Source organism: Catharus ustulatus, chromosome 4, assembly GCF_009819885.2.
Source record: "Catharus ustulatus isolate bCatUst1 chromosome 4, bCatUst1.pri.v2, whole genome shotgun sequence".
NCBI lineage: Eukaryota > Metazoa > Chordata > Aves > Passeriformes > Turdidae > Catharus > Catharus ustulatus.
The window spans coordinates 47,322,718-47,345,367 of NC_046224.1; the positions used below are offsets into that span (position 1 = coordinate 47,322,718).

General features: G+C 39.6%; 1 protein-coding gene across 1 annotated transcript in view; it reads right to left on the bottom strand.

Moving 5' to 3' along the window:
* The window catches only part of ZDHHC17 (zinc finger DHHC-type palmitoyltransferase 17), a 68,545-nt gene extending 56,700 nt beyond the window's left edge, over positions 1-11,845 (bottom strand). Inside the window, exon 1 of the mRNA XM_033057969.1 lies at positions 11,739-11,845. Coding sequence (XP_032913860.1) covers positions 11,739-11,801 — 63 coding nt within the window. The 5' untranslated portion in view covers positions 11,802-11,845. The remainder of the gene's footprint in view (positions 1-11,738) is intronic.
* Positions 11,846-22,650: the final 10,805 nt, after the last annotated feature.

Consider the following 22,650-nt stretch of genomic DNA (forward strand, 5'->3'; position numbering starts at 1 on the left):
AGGCAGCAGGAACATTCCTACACCTGCTAATTGTTAATTTACTAAGTAATCAGGGACAACACACTTCAGCTTTTAAATAACCAAGAAGTTGAGCTCATGGGTTGAAGAAAATTATTCTGCTTAGAAACAGCTAGAGTTGGCTGCAAGACTGCAAGAAATACAAATTTTGCTCATCTGTAAGAGTATTATTTGGTTCCCCCATTCCTACCAAGGATCACTTTTTCTAGATGAGCTTCCCACTTCAGTGACTATCCTTTGACAAGGCCCAAATCTTACTCATATGCATCTGTGACTATTTTGTCATTACTCATTAGTCAGAAAATGTGCAGACTGCTTGCACAGATGCACAAGTAATGCAGCGTAGAAAAAAAAAACCACAAAAGAGAATAATGCTTTAAAAATAACAACAACAACAAAAAAGTTTTGGCAAAAAAAAAAGAAACAACACAGAAAAAAGCAAATCTCCTCTGGAAAACAGGACCAGTAACATAGGGAGAGAGAAGACAATGCAAAATATGAAATATAACTCCAAAGGAAAAAGCATGACGCACAACAGAGAGGAGAGGGGAAAAGTGTTTATTCTTGGAAGCTCTGCTAATATCAGCATTTCCAATCAGTCCTCCTCACAACCAAACGCATAATAAAGTTATGCTTGTTTCCCCTCAGTACTCAAAGCTTTTAATATTTTCCAATAAAAAATCCTAAATGAAACAAGCTTAAGAAGGATTCTTAGAATAGTATTTACAGAATAAAATAAGCTAAGCAGTTATGTATGAAAGAATAAGATGACCAAGACTGAATTATTCTGAGATAGCAGTTTTCATAATTCACAATTATACAGAGCAGGAGGATATGAATAGGTCAATACGCCTGCTTGGGCATAAGGAAGGGAGGAAAGAACTGCTGCTTACAGCTGCCACACATGGCTCTGGTAGGCATTAACAGATGGCTAGGTCTGCTTTTCCTTCAACATTATGCAATGTTGCTGCAAGGAAGCGATACCATGATCAAAATCAGACACTCAAATTCTGAATGGTGACCAAGATCATTGAGACTTAGAGAGAAAATACTAACAGATTTTAAAATAAAAACTTAGAAATAAAAGTATTACCTTCCATAAAATATTCCATACTATGCACCTGTTTCTTAACAGAAATAAGATAGTTTCTTTTTAAATTGATGACTACAATATTTCCATATCTGGCTGCAGTCCGAGAATCATCACAAAATTGGAAGTAATTGCAACTGTTTCAAGGAAGCTAAATTATAATCCTCATGTATGTGTGTTACATTTAGCAGGGACTACTCGAGATTAGTATTAAAGAATTCCTTCCTCCGTATTTGGGTGTTCAATTTCCCTGTTTTTCATTTATTACAGTATAGTGCTTTATAGTTTGCTCTCCCAGTTTTCCTCCTACTTCTATAACAAATTTATATATATAGTTATTTGCATATTATAAACACCCACATTCATTTATACACACAAAGACTAGTCACTTATGAACTAACATTAATAGCAAAATGCTCCCAAAATAAATACAAGCAAATTGATCAAACAGAAACGACAACAATGAGACACTGCTGGTATTTTAATTTTCTTAATGAAAGATCCTCTTCTGAAGTTTATGGTAACTCTCCTTCCCCTACCTCTTAAGCTAACTCTGCAATTTACAAAGTCACAGAAACAGAAGCTAAAATTTGTTCATTTTACAGGCATAAGAAGAGTAGCTTTTTCTTCTCCAGAAACCAGTTTCTCCCAACATTTACTGCTGCAACAATTAATCTAACTGTTGACCGTCATCAAGTGGGAACAGTCTGATCCTTCTCATACCCACACAAACACCTAGCCCAGAAAGTTAAAAATTCTCTAGGGCTATGCAGGTTCATAACTTTGAGGAGCCAGAGTGTTCAGTAGCTATGAGCTGTTATAGATTGTCTGGACCAGGATGATTCATATACACCTTCAGTTTAGCTAATCCATGCTAGAAAATTTCCACCTCAACCAGACTAGATTCTCCATGAAAAAAAAAAATAAAAAAGCATGCCATACCACTTATTTTATGAACTGATAAAATTATGCATTTAAAAAAAAACTTCAGTGTTTGGCTTGCATATAAATACCATCAGACTTGCCTTCATGGTTTACCATTAGGATTCTCCCTGCTCCTATTATAGCACTAAATTACACAAAATGAGTATGACATGATAAAATCAAATTCCATTAAATGGCATTTATGTTATTGTTTTCCACTACTTTTTATATATTACTGAATTTTGTAAAGTCTGTTCAGTTTACCTCCTACAATTTTGGTCTAACTGCGTGTTTCTTGACGCACTAGAAGAAAAGATGCATTTATAAAAATCCCTAGAGAAGCTAATTATAGAACATATAAACAATGGAAATAAATCTATGCCTAATACTCAACCTTTCTTTAATCAATCTACAGTTTAAATTGACAATGTTTTCTTTATAAAATGGTGAAATAAGATTGAGAAAAGCCTCACCTCTAACACCATAAATCAGTCCTTTTGCTGCTACAGATTTCCACCCACATGCAAGTCAGGCATCACACAGAGAGCATAATCCTGCACACTCTCCAACACAAATCTAATTTTTTACATAACGAGTTAGAGATGCTCAACTAGAGCCCTTAATCCAACCACTCTAGGCAGAGGTCAGAGCTCATGTGATTTAAAGCACAGCTGGTAATGGTAAGTTTTGTTTCTTCAAAATAAGCACCCAAAACCAGTCAACTGTTTTCTAGCAATTTCCTTGAATTTGCTCCTAAATTGAATAGTTATACTTTAGGAAGCCATAGCTTCACAAATAGGCTTTTCAAGAGTCTTTGTATTTGCACACAAAGCATCAAAACCTAAGTGCCATTTAAAAGAGCTACATTTACTAGCATTTGTAAAGGTTAAAAAAATTAAAAGTTTAAAATGCTATGTCATAAAGCTCACTATAAAGCTTTTGTTTAGGCAGCAACTTACACTAACATGTACATGTATCTTTCTGTCTTTCCTTTCAAGGAGTGTTGCATTATGTTCTCAGCCAAAAATCTCAGGTCTTTGGCAAAAACGAAACTATTCTTTTTCCAAGTAATTTACACAGGTCTGGGTCTCACAATAAACAAGCTTACAGAGCCATCAACCTAAAAAAAAATCCCTGAAAGACCGACCATTAAGAGAGTCAATCATGAGATTAATGCAAAACCATTTACATATTTCACTCTTTTAAAGTACTAAACTTCAAAAATGCACCCAAGTATGTGTCTAGCTAAATACTGATACTTAGCTACTTGGAGGAAAAACAGTCCTCTTTTTAAAATACACAGAAGAGGATATTCTTAAAAATCTTTTTCAAAGGTAGATGTTTTTTCTATCCATCAAGAATTAGATCACCAGTAAGTACACACAACAGAATGAGCAGTCAGCCTAGCTACAGATGCTCTTTTCTCCTTGGCTTATACAGAGAAAAAAAGTTAGTATAAGTTGTGTTCAATCCTTAAAAAAAAATCAATTCACCATTCCCATCTCAGCTTTTTAGTAGCCAATGAAGCCTCACATCAATAGCCAGCAAACACCCACTCCCACTTTTAACAAACACAGGCTGGTTAACCCACCACAACTAGGAAGTGCATGAAAGGTGCTTCCAGTCATGCTAATAGACAATCTTCTGCTGCAAATGAGACAGCTCAGTGAATCCGTGGTCTAACACTGCAGAAGGGTCCCATTCTCTCCAGCTCCTCACTTTTCAAACCAGAACTGCCAGCTCACCATCTACCTTCTGTCGGTGCTTTAGTGCACTTGACCCTTCCAGGAGAAGGCTTAGTGAACTGACAGAAGGTTATTCACAGTGGTTTTTTACTGGATCCATTTTCTACTGATTTACTTCCCTGAACTGACTCATCCTGGGAGCAGACAAGCATCACTGGCATAGAAGTGTTGCTGCAAGCACCTAAATCACAATCAGCTTAAGACAAGCTAGAAGTGACCTGCAATCAGGCAGGTGATGACACTCTTGGTCCTGGCTGCACCTTCTCCATTACCACCTCCCGTTTCTCACAACAGCACAGTAAGGGCATCAGATTAGGTCACAGACTCACCAAGCAAGCACCACCCCAAGTCACTCACTGGCCACACAACTGCAAGAGCTCCCCCCAAGAAGAGTGAGGAGTTGTGTCTGGGTTCCACCATGGCTTGAAACCAGTTTAAACTCAATCACAAAAATTACATCCTCAGAGCCAGCAACGCAAGTGTTCTCAGAGCATGCTCTGATGTCCTCCCTCTCTTGCTACTGCACTCCCTCCTTCTCGAATCATCTCCTGATCTTAAGCAGCTTTTCAAGCTCTGACCACAGCATGCCCACTACCCTCCACTTTTGGTACCTCCTCCCTTACAGGGAGAATCAAGGAAACACTTCTACGTACCTCAGGGCATCCTACAAGCGTCGAACAAAATTACTAGATTTCAAAATTGCACAAGACAAATTGCAGTCTAATGTAACAGCACGCACTGGCGTGACAGGCCCAAGGCTTCCATTCAGCCAGACTCCCTTTGACTTCAGAAACAGCTTTCCATGTTGCTCCACAGTCTCATTTGTAATATACCCCAGTGTTTCTCTCAGCTACAAGGATACAATGAAAGTCAAATCTTTATCTCATACTGTCTTTGAAAAGCCAGAGGACAGTGTGCATGCTGCAATACCAATTACTGAGACTGCTCCTATCTAAACATGTCAGTACCAATGGCAATGTTGTTCAGCTTTCACGCAAACAGCAAATAAACATCTTCCTCCTTAATTCTGTATATTTTCTTCCACATTCATAAAGTCTCATTACTTGCATAAGCAAACAGGCAAACACAGTGAAACAAGCACTGTTGAAAGACAGATCTTCCGTGAAATCTGAGAGAAATAAGGCCTGTGCTTAATAAGTAAAGGCAAACTGAATCAACACAAATTTGGGTAAAACCAGGCATTTATCTCGTATGCATTAAGAGATAAATTAATAAATTAAGAGATGTCTCAACACAAAATTTTAACTTTAAAATCAATTACTGCCCAAATCAGAAAAAGATATGCAGAACAAAAATTTAAATAGCTGAAAACTAGTTTAAGTGTTTTTCCAGATGCCCAAGAAGCCACAATTTTACCATTAAGAAAAAGACCAGATGGTGAAAAACTGCACTTTTCAAAGGTTACTGTTACAAAACAACTATTAAAAAACATATCTTGTAAGAATGGCAAGTGAAGCAGTGGTAATGACCGTGACAAATTAGAAAAATATGAAAAAATAAAATGCTAGCAAGAGGATACAATACCTCCCTGTCCCTAGAAGGGCAAGCACCATCCTAGCAATAAGAGAGATGAACAAAAGTTGTCAAGATTATGAAGAATGATAGAACTGTGAATAAAAACACAAATACACAAAAAATTTGAAAATGTTCGGTAAGTGCAGAATAAAGTCTGGCCAGAAAATTTCAGTTGCCCCAATAAAATGCTTTCCATAGAACAACAAGTATTAAACTTCTGAGAAATACAGGTTGTTTGGGTCAACCGTACAGTCCAAAAGATGTGAAGATTGCTATTCATTAAGCCAGAAGAAACTCCTGCAGTCTGGATACAAGATGACATGGGTTATAAATGGCTGCCATTTTAAGTTATTGCTGGCTTTTCTACATTTTGATGTAAAACTGACAAAAAAGCAAACACTACCAATATAGCAGACTAGCAAAGACTAGTACCATGGTTTCACAGGAAATTAAACCTGTCACTTTCATTTGATAAATTAGTAGCAATGGTCAAACACAGTTAATGTCCAAAGTGTTTGGGTTAGTAGTGTCTGATATTTTGATTAAGAAATTAGAATATAATGGAAGTTAATGTGGTCTGTCTCGTATGCATTAAAAACTACAGGTGAGCAAGCTTTATTCTTATGATTTGCTTTGTGATATTATACATACTCTCCTAGTTAAGGAGTATGCTCCAAAAAAAACCCTGTATTATTTTTTTCTCATTTGAAACCTCCTGAGAAGTGTCAATATGATAACACTAAGTATCCTTCAGAGGCTGTGCCTTGACCAACCCTCTTTTACCATTGTCTGCAACCTAGAAGTAAACAACAGATCATTCTTACTGGGAGGGGAGGGCAGGGAGCGTGTGGAGAGAGAAAAAGGGGAATAACTAATACTCTCTGATACAACTTGGGCAATGTTGGGACAGGACAAAATTAGGTTTTTTCAACTATCAACAAAAACAAAGTCCTATCTAAAAGAAAGACCTATCCTAGAAACTACCTTGAAGGGATGGTCATTATTTGAGTACAAGTTTCCAGTGTGACAGCTCCCAATAAAACCAGTACAAATATATATGGGGAATGATGAGCAGGAATCATAGGACGGCCTCAGTTGGAAGCGACCTTGAAGCCCATCTAGTTCCAAGCCCTCTGCTGTAGGCAAGGACTCCTGTCACAAGAGTTCAGAGCCTGATCCAGCCTGGCCTCGAAGACTTCCAGGGATGGGTTATCCAGAAGGTGTCAACTGCCACAGCTGTGTGACTGCCAGAAAACTGCTCTGCTCCCAAGTTCCTGCCACAGCTACTGCACCGAGAGCAAAGCCATCAAAACACAGAAAGAACGAATGAACGTGAGAGACTCAAAAGGGTCAGGACTGCAGACCATAACAGTAGTGTAGGGATCTGATAATCATCAGCATATTAAAGAGATACAGAGAGACCTATATTTGGATAGATATCTCACCAGATGTAATGAACAGAAATAAATTAAATTCAGACCAGAAACATGTTTAAGTCTTAAACAGACTAATTAAATTTGAGGGCAACTTCCCCAGTTATGCAATATGACCTATTACCATACGATTTCGTTTTCTTTTTTACTTTATAATTAGTACTCTGGCAATAAAAAGAAATACTTTAAAAAACTTCAGCCTGTAATATAAGGTTGGATTAGATCTGCAGTTCTCTCCATCCTCAACCTCCAAAGCTGCCCAAGATACACAAAGCAAGGCTCAACCTTCAATATCAAGTACGTTAATTGGTCTGAGACTTTATAATTCTGCTGTCCATTCTAAGCAGGATAATAAGTGATACCTGATCTTTGAATGAGCTCACAAATGCAAGACTTGTCTCCGGAGTGATCCTGACTAAACAACACAATAAGTCCTGTATCCGTACAGGACAATTAAAAGCAGCCTGCACTCTAGTACAATCCCAGTAATATCTACAAAACTTCATGTAGAATAGAACTGAAATTTTGAACAGAAAAAAACCAGAGCAAAGCTACTTACAGTAGGTTTACTTGTTTTCTTAAAAGTACCAACAAGGAATACAAATATATACGCTTCTAACTTCCTAGGTAGTTACAAATTGAACCACAAGGACAGAAACAAAGATAAGTATGATGTCTTCCATCTGGAAAAATTCCTGTCAAACAGAGCCCATAACTGTTAAAATTGCTTTTCAACTTTGCAGGAAGATTGTTCTTGGACAAGATTTTTTAAATGCCGAGAGATGTCTGTAATAAACAGTAATTTCCATCTTTCTCAAATATATCCCATACCACCTGACACTGCTAAATACACTACACTGAAGTAACAATCCAGATCTTCCTTTCCAGTAATAGTTCTTACCATTTAGGAAGAGATACAGTTCTCAACAGCTGCAATATCTTTGGCAGTTTAGTCCATACTGAGCACACATCTAGAGTATTTTTCAAATACAAAGGAGCATTACAAGCAAAATCCATTTTCTAAGACTGTGCTACCTGCCCACCCCTTGAATTTCAGAATGAAACATCCAAACCTATCATCACCTACCACAGAAGAGTCAGGAATTCACTCCTATTTAGAGGATCTAAAAAATTTGAAGTCAGAAGGTCTGTTGGCCCATTAAAATAATTTGATCAGAGGATAACAAACATAATCACCATGAGTAGCATTCCCACACCAGGGCTACACTGTATAAAAGGAAGTAGAGCTTGCTATTCTGTCAGAAACCTGAACACTGAGAAGGAAACAAACCAGCAGGGACCACCTCAGCCCAGTGTTACTCTGCCATTGCAGGGTGCTCTGCATCCCTCATTGTGGAGCTACCATATCCCACTGCAAGTCAACCAATGTCATGTCCACTCTGAGATCTACACCTACAGGGCTCCCTTTGGTCGACTGTGCACTTTCCAATCCTGCTGAAGAATTCATGTACATGCATCAGAGTCACTCCAATACAGTCTACACTCCTCTACGCTCACATATTTGACACACCACTCAGTTACACATTTGTGAAATTAAAAAAACTTGCAGTTGGTCTTTAGAAAGATCCCTGAACTCCAGCTGAAAACATCAACAGCTGGATAATCCACCACTGCCCTCCTTCCTTCATTACAATGATTACTCATCCTCCTTTACCACTTGTGCTTTTCAATTTGTTCCCATTCAACTTCACTTTCCAGTCACTGGATCTTGTAAAGCACGAACTGAATAAAGCACTGGATTTCAGTAAGAAAATATTAACGTAGAGGGAAAAAAAAGACACCTCTCACTTTTTCAGATCATGCCAACAGGGTTTTTGCAGGCATTTACTGTAAAGCATTATTAAAACAAATTTTAATTCTTTCCCATACACTATTTAAAAATAACTTCTAAAGACAAAAGTTCATCATTAGCATTACCACATGTTCAAGCAAAAATCATCTCCTTGTTCTTATACATTTTTAAACAAAGCATTATACTGAGAACTTCTGCTGAACTGCTTGTTCGTATTTGTATCCTATCAGTCAATAACTTTTGGGATACAATCCCATGCATATGCTCCTTCCCTTCAGTGTACTACTTTGAATATAGCTGCATTAACATGTGCCTTGCTTTACCAACATAATTTCACGTTAATTCTAGATGGCTTTGTACAGTTCCATCCTCCCTGCTTAGCACCCATCCATCTTGTTTGTCTGCAAGTCTTATTATTGACAATTTTGATATTACATCCAAAACATTAAAGAAAAAAATCAGAGTCCAGTAGACTAACTCCTCCAAGACTTTTAGGAACAGTGAAATTCCAGAATAATCCTAACAACTATTTCCAGGATGTATCAGTTAACCAATAGTTCTCTAAGCATTTATCACCTATTGCAAGATCATTCTACAAATATCACACATGCAATTAATACTATTTGTTGTACTTCACCACTAAAATTATCTTCAGAAGCTTTGATGTTTCACTAGCAATCTCACAGCTAGAAAAGTGGGATCTGTACTGTCATACTAAACTGAACTTGTCATTAGACAGAATAAATATCCTTAGAAAGAAGAGTCTATTACTTAAGTTCAGCTTGCATTCATGAGGGAGGGAGCAAGGGAGGCCTAAGAACTCATAAGGTACCACACAAATGCCCCACAAAAAGCACTCCCACCATAAGTTTCCTAAAGCATTCATATTTCCATCAGTTTCTACCTCTTCTTACCAAAATTACTCAATCACTTTAAACTGAGTCTTTCATGACATCTATTTAAATAATTTTTCACTATTCCTTAGAACCTCTTTCCTGTAACATTAATACTGCATTCATAGTATTTCATGGCAAAATCCAAAGTCTTGGAGACTAGATAAAAACAAATATAGCCTTTAAAAAAAAACAAAAACAAACAAAAAACTTACAGCAATCTGAAAATAATCCAAATTAGTCAATACAAAAAGACAGTAAAAAGCAAAAGTCTTGCTAAAAAGCATACAAAAAATACCTGAAAAAGTATCCGAAACAAACAACAGCACCATGAAACAAAAAATTAAGATTTTGACAGTCCTATAAAAAGTGTAAGTTTTAAATGTACACAAATATTGAAATTGATGATATGCTCCAACATCATTACTTGCATAAGGACATGGTGCTATTCTCTTAAAAAGTGGAAATCACCACGTATTAAGGCCCCTGACCCTCAGAAACAACTGAGCTCAGATGCACTGCATTGTTCAGTGGGCAGGTCTGTCACAATACAGCTCTGCTATGGCACACAATCCTTAAGCTTTTAAGAGAGTCTGGAGTGTCTGTTAACAGTCAGTCTGTCTCACCACCAACATGAAAATCATCATTTTCTTTTAAAGCTTATCTGTACAAAGACTTTAGGGAATAAGGAAACACTAACTGAAATCCATGTAGAAACTATCTTGTGAGTAACATCTAGTCAGACAGTCAGCATTTCTGGAACAATCTTATGAAACTCCCTCCAAACTAGTGATATTTATTGCATATTAAAAAATTTCAGTTGATGTTATAGCAGACAATATATATTAACTTCCTTTCCTATCTTTTGTGGACACATTCAACTTCATGCATCAAAGGAACAGTATAAAATTCTACCACATTAACTAGCTAGACTACCAATTTAAACTGAGAGATTTTAGTTTGCTATACAGTACTCAAAGTTAAAAAACACTAGTCTTCAATCTTTAAAACACAATGGATTTCTGACAAGCTGTAAATGTTTTTTATTCCATTTTCCAGTCTTAGATTGCCTATCTAAAGTTTCCACAAGTTAAGAACACTGTCTTTCCAAGAGCATCAACATCCTACAGTCTGGATCACTACTGAAAACTTGTGTCACTTCTGAAAATCATCAGACACTGCTACTGAGGATACTGCATTTAGTGTGAATCCAGTTAGGCTGAAAAAACATGTAGCAACATCTATACACATTCTTTAAAATATATTCCCCAAAAAACAAACAAAAAAAACCTCAAAACAAAACCACAAAAAAAAATCGAGAAACTTACTTGGGGTTTATTGCTAGCTAATCTCCTTTCAGAAAAGACTGGACTATTCTAGTCTTGAGCGCAGTTTAGAGAGGTAGAGTAGGTAAGGTAGACGACCTAGCACAGAGGGGCCTACCGAGCTTTCAGTGATCAATTAAACTGTCTTTTAAGATACTGTTTAAGGATACCATCTGTTTTTCAAAAACTGGAGCCTGACATACGCACTTATCTGTTTTGTAGGTTGAAAAAAATCAATTCTTACAGCCCTTAACGTATCAGGTGACAAGTCCGTATGTAAAAGCTTTTCTAAGCTATTTAAAACACGTTTCAAAACAATCATACTAGTCCTCAAGGATACACACATGCTGCTGACGGTGGGCGGCCCAAGAAGGGTAAAAAAAAAAATGTCACGAAACGACCTCTACATGTTACCTGTAAACATTTCTCCCATCATCAACACACTGGAAAAAACAGACCGCTTGCTCTCACGCCACACGGGGAGCGCTGGGCTGGATGGGGCCAGCCCCGAGCTGCGCTGAGCGGCACACCAGTGCCATCCAAACCCAAGGGAAGCACTTATTCCTCCGAGCCGCTTTCCCCCGGGCAGCCGGCCCGGGCCGGGCGCGGAGCCCCGAGCGCTGCCGCGGCACCTCTGTCCCCGCCGCTGCTTCGCCCCCCGCCCCGGGGGCGGGCAGCACCGCCGGCGAGGGCGCACGGAGGGCCCCCAGTGGACCTTGCACCGCTCCCCGCCACCCGCACCCGCCTCCCGGCCCGGCCCGGCCCTGCCCACCCCGGCCCGCCGCCGCGCACACCCAGGCCGGCGGCGGGGGGCGGCGGCGCACCTCCCGCCCTTCGCGCAACCCGCCCGCCCGTCCTCCCGCCGAGCCCCGCTCCCCACCGCCCCACGGCGGGACGCCGTCCCGGCCGCGCCCCGAGCCCCGCTCCTGCGCCCCGCTCCCTGCGGGCGGGCCGCTCGCACCTCCGGGTGCAGGATGGGGACGCAGCCCGCCTCCTTCTCGTACTCCTCCAGCGGCGCCGCCATCTTCCTGCGAGCCCCGCGCCCGCTGCATGCCGGGTAGTGCGCGTGCCCGCGGCGGCCCCGCGCGCCGCCGCTTCCTCTGGGGGCCCGCGCGGGAGGGCCGTGTCACAGCATGGCCGGCTGTGGGTGTGGGTTGTTTGTGTGTGTGCACATGGACACACACACACACCGTGTTTGTATAGGGTACCTGCGTACGGGTATGTACACCCGCCAGGCTTCTGGTACACCAGCATCAGTTCTCCTGGAATCAGTATTTAGTGTAGCAGAGGTTTACGGAGGTACTCCTAATAAGGAGTAAGGTTCATGACAAGTTGGAATGTGAGCGAAGAGAGCCCTTCACCTTCTACCTTTAATGTGGATTTGGTTCCACACTAAGAAATTGTCCATTTTTCCTTTGGCGTTACCTTCATGCCTGCTAGGGTAGCAAAGAGAGCATAGGAAGAAAGCAATAAGATTTTAATTAGACTTTTTCTAGCAGCTGCAGGAATGTCTGAAACTGCCCAGACTTCCCGAGAAAGTAATTCCTGCCAGCCATCTGTGCCCTGCTGTGCCGGTGGTTCCTCACATCCCGAGCCACTCGCGCTGCCCAGGTGGCTGCAGATTTGGGGACAAGTTACACAATAGCCTTGGTTCTGTTTAGCCGGTCATTTCTGTTCTCACAGGCTACCTACTGTGTGTATACAGCCAAGAGCTGGAATCCTAAAGCGCTTTATTTCTTTCTTTCTTTTTTTTTAAAATAAATTACATTTTAATCAAAAATGGTTTTGCAGTTACAGAATGTTATTGCTGGTTTGACTGCTGCTTTATATTGCTGTATCTATGGCGCTGTCATTTGCCTTTGTGAGAAGGGGACCTTTAGATAATACATTTTGTTGTATCATAATACATTAAGCTCATAAGCCTAAAACCCTACAATGATATTCTTTCTCTTCATTACTCTTTCCTATCTCATGCAAAATGTAACAGAGAAGCACTAATAAAATCTGACTGCAGCATTATTAAAATGTTAAACCATAAATGTCTTTTTTTTCTGTATTTAAATTCAAAATTGTGAAGAAGAATGACAAAAGATTTAGAAACCGGGGGTGTGAAACAGGTCTCAAAGCACATATTTGAAACCATAAGGACCGAAGTGCTAAAAGAGCAGAACAAGATGTGGAGTATACAGGAAAGGATCTTTTTTTAACTGTCTATATTATTAAATGTACTAGGGCTTAGATATAATTTGCAATTTGATTTGCATGAGGAAGAGGGTTTTCAACCCCCTACAACCTCCAGAAATAGATATCCTATTAATCATGACAGTTCATCACTCCTGTTTATAATAAAAGCAAGGATGATAAAATAACTAAAAATGTTTATAGTATTTTTACTATTCAGATTCTTTTTCCTTGCAGCTCTGAAGAAGTTATGATTTGTCCCATAGCTCTGAACAGGTTTGTAAACAAATACTCTGACATCTGTCTAGGTATTTATAGCCTGTTCTTCACAGATCTACACATTTGCAAACCAATTCTGTTCCATATGTATCTGTAGAGAGAATTTTTGCTCTTTAAACTGGGGCCTCATCTGTGAGTGTAGTTCATATGCAGCCTATTATATCTTTCTTCAGAATGAGTGTCCCTTTTACTGCCAAGTAACAGCAGAACTAGAATACAGGATTGTACTACTGTGCCTCTGCATTAGAGCTCCTCGTTCAAAAGCTTGCAGTGGTTCCCAAGTTTAAAAAGTTTTCCACGCTTCAAGTATTCCCTGTCCTTTCCTAGCATACATACAATCTAACATAATTGCATGGAAACACGATTCTTCATTGTTTTGCATTGTCATTACAAAGAGGTTATGCTCTGTGCAGAGTAGGCAAATGGCAGATTAAAACTCAGTAATCTGCTACAGTAAAGTTTACTCCTATTTCCCACAAATTTAAAAGGCTTTAAGGTTAGATGTTTTTCTGGGCTCTGCCAAAAAATTTACCATCTGACCTTGAGCAAGTATTTCACTTCTCTATGATTTACTTTGCTCTTCTGTAAATCAAAAACTTTGTCATCTCATTCAGGGGGGTACTCTGGGAATTTATTACCATTGCAGAGCAATTTCATGTCTCTGATTAAAGATGCCTTGTAAATGCCAGGAATTATTGTTGATCAATGGGCAGGAAATGCTCTTCTGTGTGATTGCATTGAATGCTCCGTAGCTGATGTGTGAAGTGCTCTCCGTATTGACCAAAGAGGTTTGATCCATTTCTACTTAACTAGGCATGCAATAGGGACAAGTCTGTAATATTGGTTAAACACCACACACACTAGAAAATTACTTTAAGTCATATTTTCACAAAAGGAAAATAGTCACCAGTACCACAGACAAACAGATTTTCTTCCCTTTGTTTTGCTTTATGTTAATGACTGTGGAAAAGGGCATAATGTCTGGATGCGTTTTAATTTTCAGGTAAGCCAAAAAACAGCCAAACTGGAAAGTAAGTGGCACAAAGTCTTACGATTCTCTATTCTTCAACATGAATTTTATCTTCTTCAACAAACTATTAGGGGGAAAAAAAAAAAAAGCCCTTGGCAGAGACAAAGCATTTGTGGAATACGTCTGTACACTTGATTCAGTACTAGGCATGACTGTGCAGCCTTTTTAGCTTCTATCTTCTGCTAAACTGTGAAATGTGACAGTGAAATAAAAGACATTTAACATTTCTACATTTCTTAGTAGTAGCTTTGTATTATAGTGTGAGTAAACAGTGCCTACCTTTGCAACAAAATATTGAAATTACAGCTAAATGTTTATTCTCATGGCAGGTCCAAAGTTAAAATAATGAAATGTCTTAGTACAAAAATAGGTAGGAAGTCAAAAGTACCTTTCCCAGCCCTACAAGAATGTGTATCTTTAGAACAGTTATACATGTCCTTCACTTTTCAAACATTGTTTTGATTAATCCTATTCTAATTAATAAATAATGAGATGCATTTGCCATCATACTGAGGTGCCTCTGAAATTTTTGCTTGCATAGTTGTCACTTACATAGTGATCCAAAAAATAGGCTTCACTATCCAGGGCTAAAATATCTGGAGAAGCCATGTCATGGTCCTGTTCTCTGAGTATGTTTGCAGAGAGGCTATGAGTAATTATCTTTATTATTCTCTATGTATGCTTCATTTCTAATCATGTTACTGTTTGAGCCTTGTACTTTATGTATTGGAAATTACACCCACCTATGTAAATGTGTATACCAAAATGAATGTATAAAACCTGTCATTTTGCATGGATTTATTCAAGTCTATGGTTTCTCTCTGCCTTCACTCCTACATGGAGAGCATCCACTTCTCACAGTTTGGACCAGTTTGGGTGACTGAAAGTCTGGGAGTTTGCATGACAGCTCCCCAGAATTTGTCTTTAAAAGTACAATCCAGCTGAAAATGCTCTCAAAGCAAGTGCATTAAGAGAATATTAAATATGCATGATTGAAAAGAGAAATAAGATAGTGAAATTGTTCAATACAGTGCCTCCTGTAACTGCAGGCACTGCTTCTGTTATAGTATTTCAGGGCTCTGACAGTTGTGTGGATATGAATGAAACCTGTATGACTAAACCTGATTTTGGTCCCAACTGGCTGCCTCACCCTCTTGAGAGAGGTGACTGTCCTGGAAGGCAGATCTCACTGTGGATCCAATCCTGAACCACTGCAGGCTTCAGCCCTCTCTTCTAAGGTGATGTGAGATTTTAGCATCCTGGGCTGAAAGCCATGGCAGTTCAGGAGAGGATTCAGGAGGGGATCAAGTGTCCTTACTCAGCGGTGGCAGCATCTGTCAGCCGGTGTGACAGGGGACAGCAGCCACTCGACCGTGTGACCATGCAATGTGCTGCCGCATGTCAGTCGGTGCTGCCAGTGCAAGAGAGCAGTGGGTGATGTGATTTCCCTCACTACTGAGTGTGGTCAGGTTCTTCTCTGCCCAGCCAGTGCAGAGGATTAGTCACAGTCGCTGTGTAAGGCAGCTTGTTCCTGAGCATCACCAAAGAGAGCCTGGCAATGCTCTTACACCAGTTTTATAATCAGTTTGTGTTTCTGAATTCACTGGTGGTCATCTTGATTTACATTGTCGAGAAGGGAAGGGAAGGGGAGGGGAGGGGAGGGGAGGGGAGGGGAGGGGAGGGGAGGGGAGGAGAGGAGAGGAGAGGAGAGGAGAGGAGAGGAGAGGAGAGGAGAGGAGAGGAGAGGAGAGGAGAGAAGAGAAGAGAAGAGAAGAGAAGAGAAGAGAAGAGAAGAGAAGAGAAGAGAAGAGAAGAGAAGAGAAGAGAAGAGAAGAGAAGAGAAGAGAAGAGAAGAGAAGAGAAGAGAAGAGAAGAGAAGAGAAGAGAAGAGAAGAGAAGAGAAGAGAAGAGAAGAGAAGAGAAGAGAAGAGAAGAGAAGAGAAGAGTTTATACTATCCTTTACCTTTACTATTTGCCAAATAGCACTGCATATCATGCCAGGCAGTTTTAGATACCATGAAGCAATCCTCCTAAAACAGGGCGGGAAACTGTTGGAAAATGTTGGAAAAATCCCAGCTGAACTATATCCGATGTCTGGGTCCTCCTGTAGAGTACACAACCTGGATAGGGGTCCTAAAAGGGAAAGTCACCTGCTTCTCTACTCCTCCTGAGTGTATCTGTTGGGGCAAGCTTCTTTTGATGGGATAGGAAACCATAATATTGTCTGCCGGTCTGCAAATGATAGGTGCTTTTATGGAACAGGATGACTCTGCCTAAAGAAGTCTTCTCTTTTGCTGCATAGCCTCTTGATCCCTTGGAAACCATCCAGGAGGTTGCTAGTCTTAAAAAAGGCCTAATGACAATGTTTGATGTAAAACATCAGAAAAATAATACATGTGTACTGTTTCCCCCTCACTTTCCTTAAGGGAACAAACTGTCCATTTGACTACTGGAAGATGGAAATGCCCTTCCAGTGGTGAAATTGTCACCCATTTCATTTAAAGGGAGCCTTTTCTACATGTAGTTTCCCACAGTATAATTAGACCCCAAATCCCTGTATTAAATTACATTCGGGGATATTTCCCCATAGAGTTATTGAAATATAATGCTGATGACATAAGCACATAGAGAAAACAGGGATCAACTGCAAGATGCTAGACATCTATTTAAAAAAAAACTGAATAAATTGTATTTTTTGAATACTAAATGTCTAAATGAATGTTGTGCTTTCAAAACAGTAAGCACATCACCTGTGAATCCAATATCTCTTTTCTCTTTATGGAGAGATTCTTTCTGTCACTTTCTGTTGCTTTCAAATAGGTTTTTTGTAGAATCATTACTTAGTATTTGAACACAGACAGATAAGCACTAAAAGTAAGCTGCTACTAAGCATAGCACCCTTGCTCTTCATTTTTGTGGTTTTGCATTTTATTGTGTAATTCTTTTCTGCCAAAATAATCTTATTAGCATGAAATATGTATAGCCCTTGAGTGACATAAAGCAATCACATTTTTTCCCTAGGTGATTATCTTTGCTGATGCAATTCCATTGCTGACAAATTCTGCATTGATTTAAAAGTGCAGAAAATGAGTGGGGTTATCTAACTTGACTTTTAATTCCCACTTTTTTTTTCCCCTTTAGGATGATGTGCTTCTGTTTCCCACTCATTGTGTTTTAAATATCTTATCTTGATACCATATCATACTCATGGATGACTTTGCTGCTCTCTTTTAGGTCGAAGAACCATCTCTCTTTTCTTTGTTCATTATAGTCAAAGTGGCTATTACCAAGTGGTCCCATCACTTAGACTAGGTAGTAAAATAATTTTTAACTTACCTGAGTCTGTTAGTCTCCTGTGAGTTTTCCCCCAGAGCTTGTTCTTGGCACATTCAGTAACACACCACACGTACCACTTTGTTCTGCTAACATATCTGCCTGTGCTTATTCTTTGGGGAAATCCAGGACTACTGTGATACAGCCCTGTAAAACATCTGACACTGGATTATGCTCCATATTTGTAAAGGAAAATGAACAGACTGGAAACTGAAGACTGGATTGCAGTTTATTAACTTTTTTCCTTTTCTATTTTCATTATCCTTTGTTCTCCCGGACCTCTCTTTACGTCTTTTGTGTTGGGCTGATTATTCTAGCTGCCTTTGGAGAGGGTGCAGAATATATCCAAAGAATGAATTTTTGAAATACAGGCAATTGCTGAGGCAGAAACTCACTGCCAAAATGAACACCAATGAAAAACCAAGAAAATAAAATTAATAGTAATTCCACTACTTTAAAAAGATACCATTGAGAATGAAACAATAAATATTCAACAATGGTTTTATGGAATTATTGCATCCTCAGGAATTTGGGTTGAAGTGGACTGAATGATAAAATAAGAGAAAAAAAAATGTTAAGAGTTTCATTTACAATCTTTGGTTGAAAGCTGATAAATGAATTATTTTTGGTACTTTATATCAAATGAAGTAAATATTTTCCCTGCTCATATCTAAAGCAAGCTCTGAGGAGCATTGTGGACTAACAGCCTTCCCCTTTACAAATGCGAATTTTCTAGCTGAATTAAAATAATTTTCAGTAACCAAGGTAAAATAATAAGACCCTTCTATAAATAGTGTGATGGTAGAATGCTGTTGTCTTATAATCCTCTTCAGGAATTGTTGTCATCATGGTCATGGCAGTGAATATGTAGAACCCATTGTCAAGGGAAGTGTATTCCCAGGGACTGACCTGCTCATTCATTGAGCATGAAAGGTACTTTGCCTTCGTGTAAGAGGAGAAAAAAGGAATAGTACAGGCAAAAAATATTAAAGAGGGAAACTTCATCAAAAGTAGTAAAATAGAAAATGAGATATTAAACCCAGAAAGGTTCTGATATTAGAGAAGAGCAAGAGACAAGAAGTCTCACTTGGAAGAGACCTACAGTATCATCTAGCCCAACTGCCTGACCTATGTGCTTTTCATGGGAGATGTTTAAATTCTCTATGATTGGTTTTGTTTGAGGTTTTTTGTAAAGAACAATAAATTGGCTTACTGAAGTCCTTAGAGCATGCCATGCAGGTATTTTAGATTTATTAAATTACTGGAATTAAGGACAGACAAAATTAGCCAACAGCACTTACGAAAAACTTTCAAAATTGTGATGGAAAATGTTGCATGAAATACAATCTCATTTAGGTTTTTGTTGAATTTATGATGAATTAATAAGGTTGCACACAGGCAAGTACTTTAAGCACAGGGGTCAGTATAAATTCAACTGTGTTTTAATGGGAAAGAGTGGTAGCAGTTTTCTGCTCTTGACTAAGCAAAGATGCATAGCAAAAACCTCTTCTACTTACTCATTGATACAGTGGGAGAAAATTCCCTTGTTAGATTCATATAAGGACTGCCAGAATACTGAAGGTACTAAATGAAGACATAATCCCCACAACCAGTCTTTAAAATAATAAAGTAAGTAAATACATCAAATATTCATAATGTTTGATTGAAAATGGCTAATCTGAAATGCAAATTCAAACATTGCTAATATTCAATACACCGTGTTAAACATCATGCTGTGTGATTCCAAAAAAATCAAGCCTGGAGTTCGGAAAGTTGTATGCTTTGAGAGGAATCATAAAAGACATCAAAATGTATAGGAGGTGCATAGTTGATATAATCAAATCTTGAAGCTGTGGGGAATGAACCAGTAGCACTGTTTTTGGAATAAATGCAGGCAAACTGAGCTGTCACATTAAAGCTGACAGCCCTGCTACGCAGCTCTAATCTGCTGTGCAAAGATCTGGGTTAGGAGAGGATGGAAATCTACAGATGCACTATTCCAAGTCTGCTTTTCTGAGCTTTCAGATCAAAGTCAAAAAACATGCCTGATCAGAAACATCAAAAAACGTGGGCAATGTAGATAATTCCAGAAGGAGGCAGATTATTTAATCCTCTTTCATGATTCTTTTCTAAAACAGTCTCTAGATGCCAAGACATTTTCAATGTAATGACTGTGTTATCTCCCTTCAGATGCTGAGGTAACACAGTCAAAGTAGCATCAATGGTTCTTGCAGCTTGATGAGACAGACTTCCCTTGGATTGCTGCAAAGTTTAAGACTCTCATCTCCTGTTCTCAAGAGAATCATCACTTAAGAGATTTCCCAGCACTCTAACTGCACATCTTGATGGTAATGGGAAGTGGCAACACTTCCAAATTTGCAGGACCTTGGTCACCTTGGGTTTCATTTACTGCTGGTGCTTTTAGTGGTCCTAGAAAAAAAAAAAAAAAAAAAAAAGAAAAAGAAAAGAAAAAAGGCTCACTCATGCTTTAATACAGTGGAAGTAAAAGGTTTGGCACACAGAATGGTATTTAATAGATGAGTATATATCTGGGCTTTAAAACTGCTACAAATGGTCATCTACTGTAGCAAAAGAAGTAAGGAGTTTATTATGCTATAGCTGCTGCTAATTTATAAGCTCTTTCTCTTAGGTTTCAGCAGTTGCTAGAAGCACATGAACGTTTCTGTCACGTCTTGGAAACAAATAACAAAACACGTCCATAGGGAAAGTTACACCATAGAATTGAATTTTAATAGAGCAGGAGGGGGCTGACAGCAAAAATAATAATTTCATCTGCAAAGTTGCAGGTCAGTGTATTGCAGCTGAGAATACTCTGGCATTTGCATAGATGTGAGCTCCCCTGTGTAACACTAACCCAGTCTCTGCCTGTCTCACAGGGAGAAGGGGTAATTCTGTGAAGGTGAAATGAAATGTAATACAGACCTAGTAGCCATATGCTTAGTTTCTTATGAATATCTTCATTTTTCTTGACAGCCTGTGTCTGGCATTCTCAGTTTTTAACTCAGTAATTTTTCTTAGCATCATGTCCTACAGCTTCAGGCAAAGGAGCAGAGCTGCTGCTGCTGCATGAGTACCCACTGGGCTGGGAGAGGGGCAGCAGAGGGGCACCAGTATCAGTCACTGCCCTGGGGAGGGGGACAGGACAGACAGAGTTGTAGGAAGCTGCAGGCTGGTGCTGCTGTGGCATCTCTGGAGCAGGGGCTGATGGCCCTGGTGGCTGACATGGGATGGGAAGTGTGGAGGAACCTCAGGAGTATGGGCTGGAACAATCAGGGCTGGTAGTACCATTGGGGTCCTCCTGTACTGAGTAGATCGATAAAATCCTCTTTTCTGCCTCCATTTCCCCTCACAATTGTATGGAAAATACTTTCCTACCATTTCTGCCCAAGGTAGTGTACTGAAGCAGATAAAAACATATATATACACAATCTAAACCTGCACTTTCTGCGGACAATTGTCCATCCTCACAAGGTTGATTCTGCCACTCACAGAATATTAAAACCGAATACAGAGAATCAAGCCCAGCTGAACTGCCTAAAAACCTCTCAGTGCATTACTGTGTCAAGGAGGGACAGGCAGAGCTCTGCTGGATGGAGCAGGGCACAGAGAGAGCCCTGGTGTGGGCTGACCTGAGCTTGAGCAGCCCTCTGCTGCAGCATGGAGCCACTGTGCTGACCAAGTAGCACAAGAAGTAACTGAGCAGCACTTCTGCAGATGCCAGCTGGATAACACCCTAAGGCTCCCAGCTCCAAAGTTAGCAGAGCCAGTTCATGTGAACCCAGCTCAGGGTCGGGATCATGCAGAGCCAGATGGGCACGTGGAAAAGATGCACATCAGAACCAAGTCCCAAACATTTTTACATTAGTTCTACAAGAGAGAGACAACAAATCAAAAGAGATCTTCAATTTAAAGTAGCAAACTGAAGTAATGCAGTTGCCCCACAGAAGTGCAACCCATGGCAAGCTATGTTGTGTAAGACACTGTGCTGTTTGGTTGGAAACTCAGTCAGCCCTCATAGTTTGCCCTTTACAAATGTTCAGTTCCTATCCAGGTATATCCAAATAGAAGGCAAATCAGAAATGCAAAATATAACAAAAGGAGCCACGTGTAACTGTATTATTCTTTTAAAGGAGCAATACAGAAAAACCCACAACATTGGGGTTGTGGTCATTCTAAACCTGAAAATTATCCCTTATCAGGCTTGAGCACTTCAAATCTGTGGTTATGAGCTCCCTTCTTTCCAAGACATGGGTTTTCCTATACATAGGCAGCTGCCAGAATCAGGAAGGAGGCAGTAGATAACCTTTGCAAGAAATTGGGTGGGAAAAAACCTGATTTGGAAACATTAAATATTATTAATTGTGTGAGTATTTATCTCCTTCTCAAATTGCTGCTTGGCAAGAATGAAGCATCTCAGGTTACTGAGGGACCTGGCCCAGCTTCTCTCGTGCAGCCTATGTAGATAAAATCCAGTTTCTATGGTGGTGAGAGAGACCCTACATCCTACCTGTGAAAGCTGTAGCAGTGTTCAGACATCAACCTCACAGACAGAATTCGTGAGTGATCCCCAACAGAGGCTACTGCCTTTGGCACTCCACTGGGGAGTGATATAATTTCACCCTATCACTCCTCTGAGGGATATTTTTAAAAATTTCTTTGGCTCCAAAGTAATGTTGGTGTTTCTGAAGATAATACATTTATGCAAGAGGATGACAGCTTGACTCTGTGCATTTGTTTTGTGGTGGTATTTCAAGTGCTTGTCAAATGCATAGCAAAGAAAGTGTTCAGAATGAAGGAAGAGTAAATGAGAAAAAACTTGGCAGCAGTAGCCTCAAATTGTGAGACTTTTGCAGACACAAACCTTACATTTTTTCAGCAAAATCAGTAAAATCATTGTAGCGATTGGCCTTTTAGTGAAAAATCTAATGCTACACTCTTATTTGCTTCTGTAAGGACCCACTGGAATTATGTTAAAAAATTCTATTGTGATTGTCTTGCTGTTTCATTTCTCAAAGTGCTATTGTCTTCG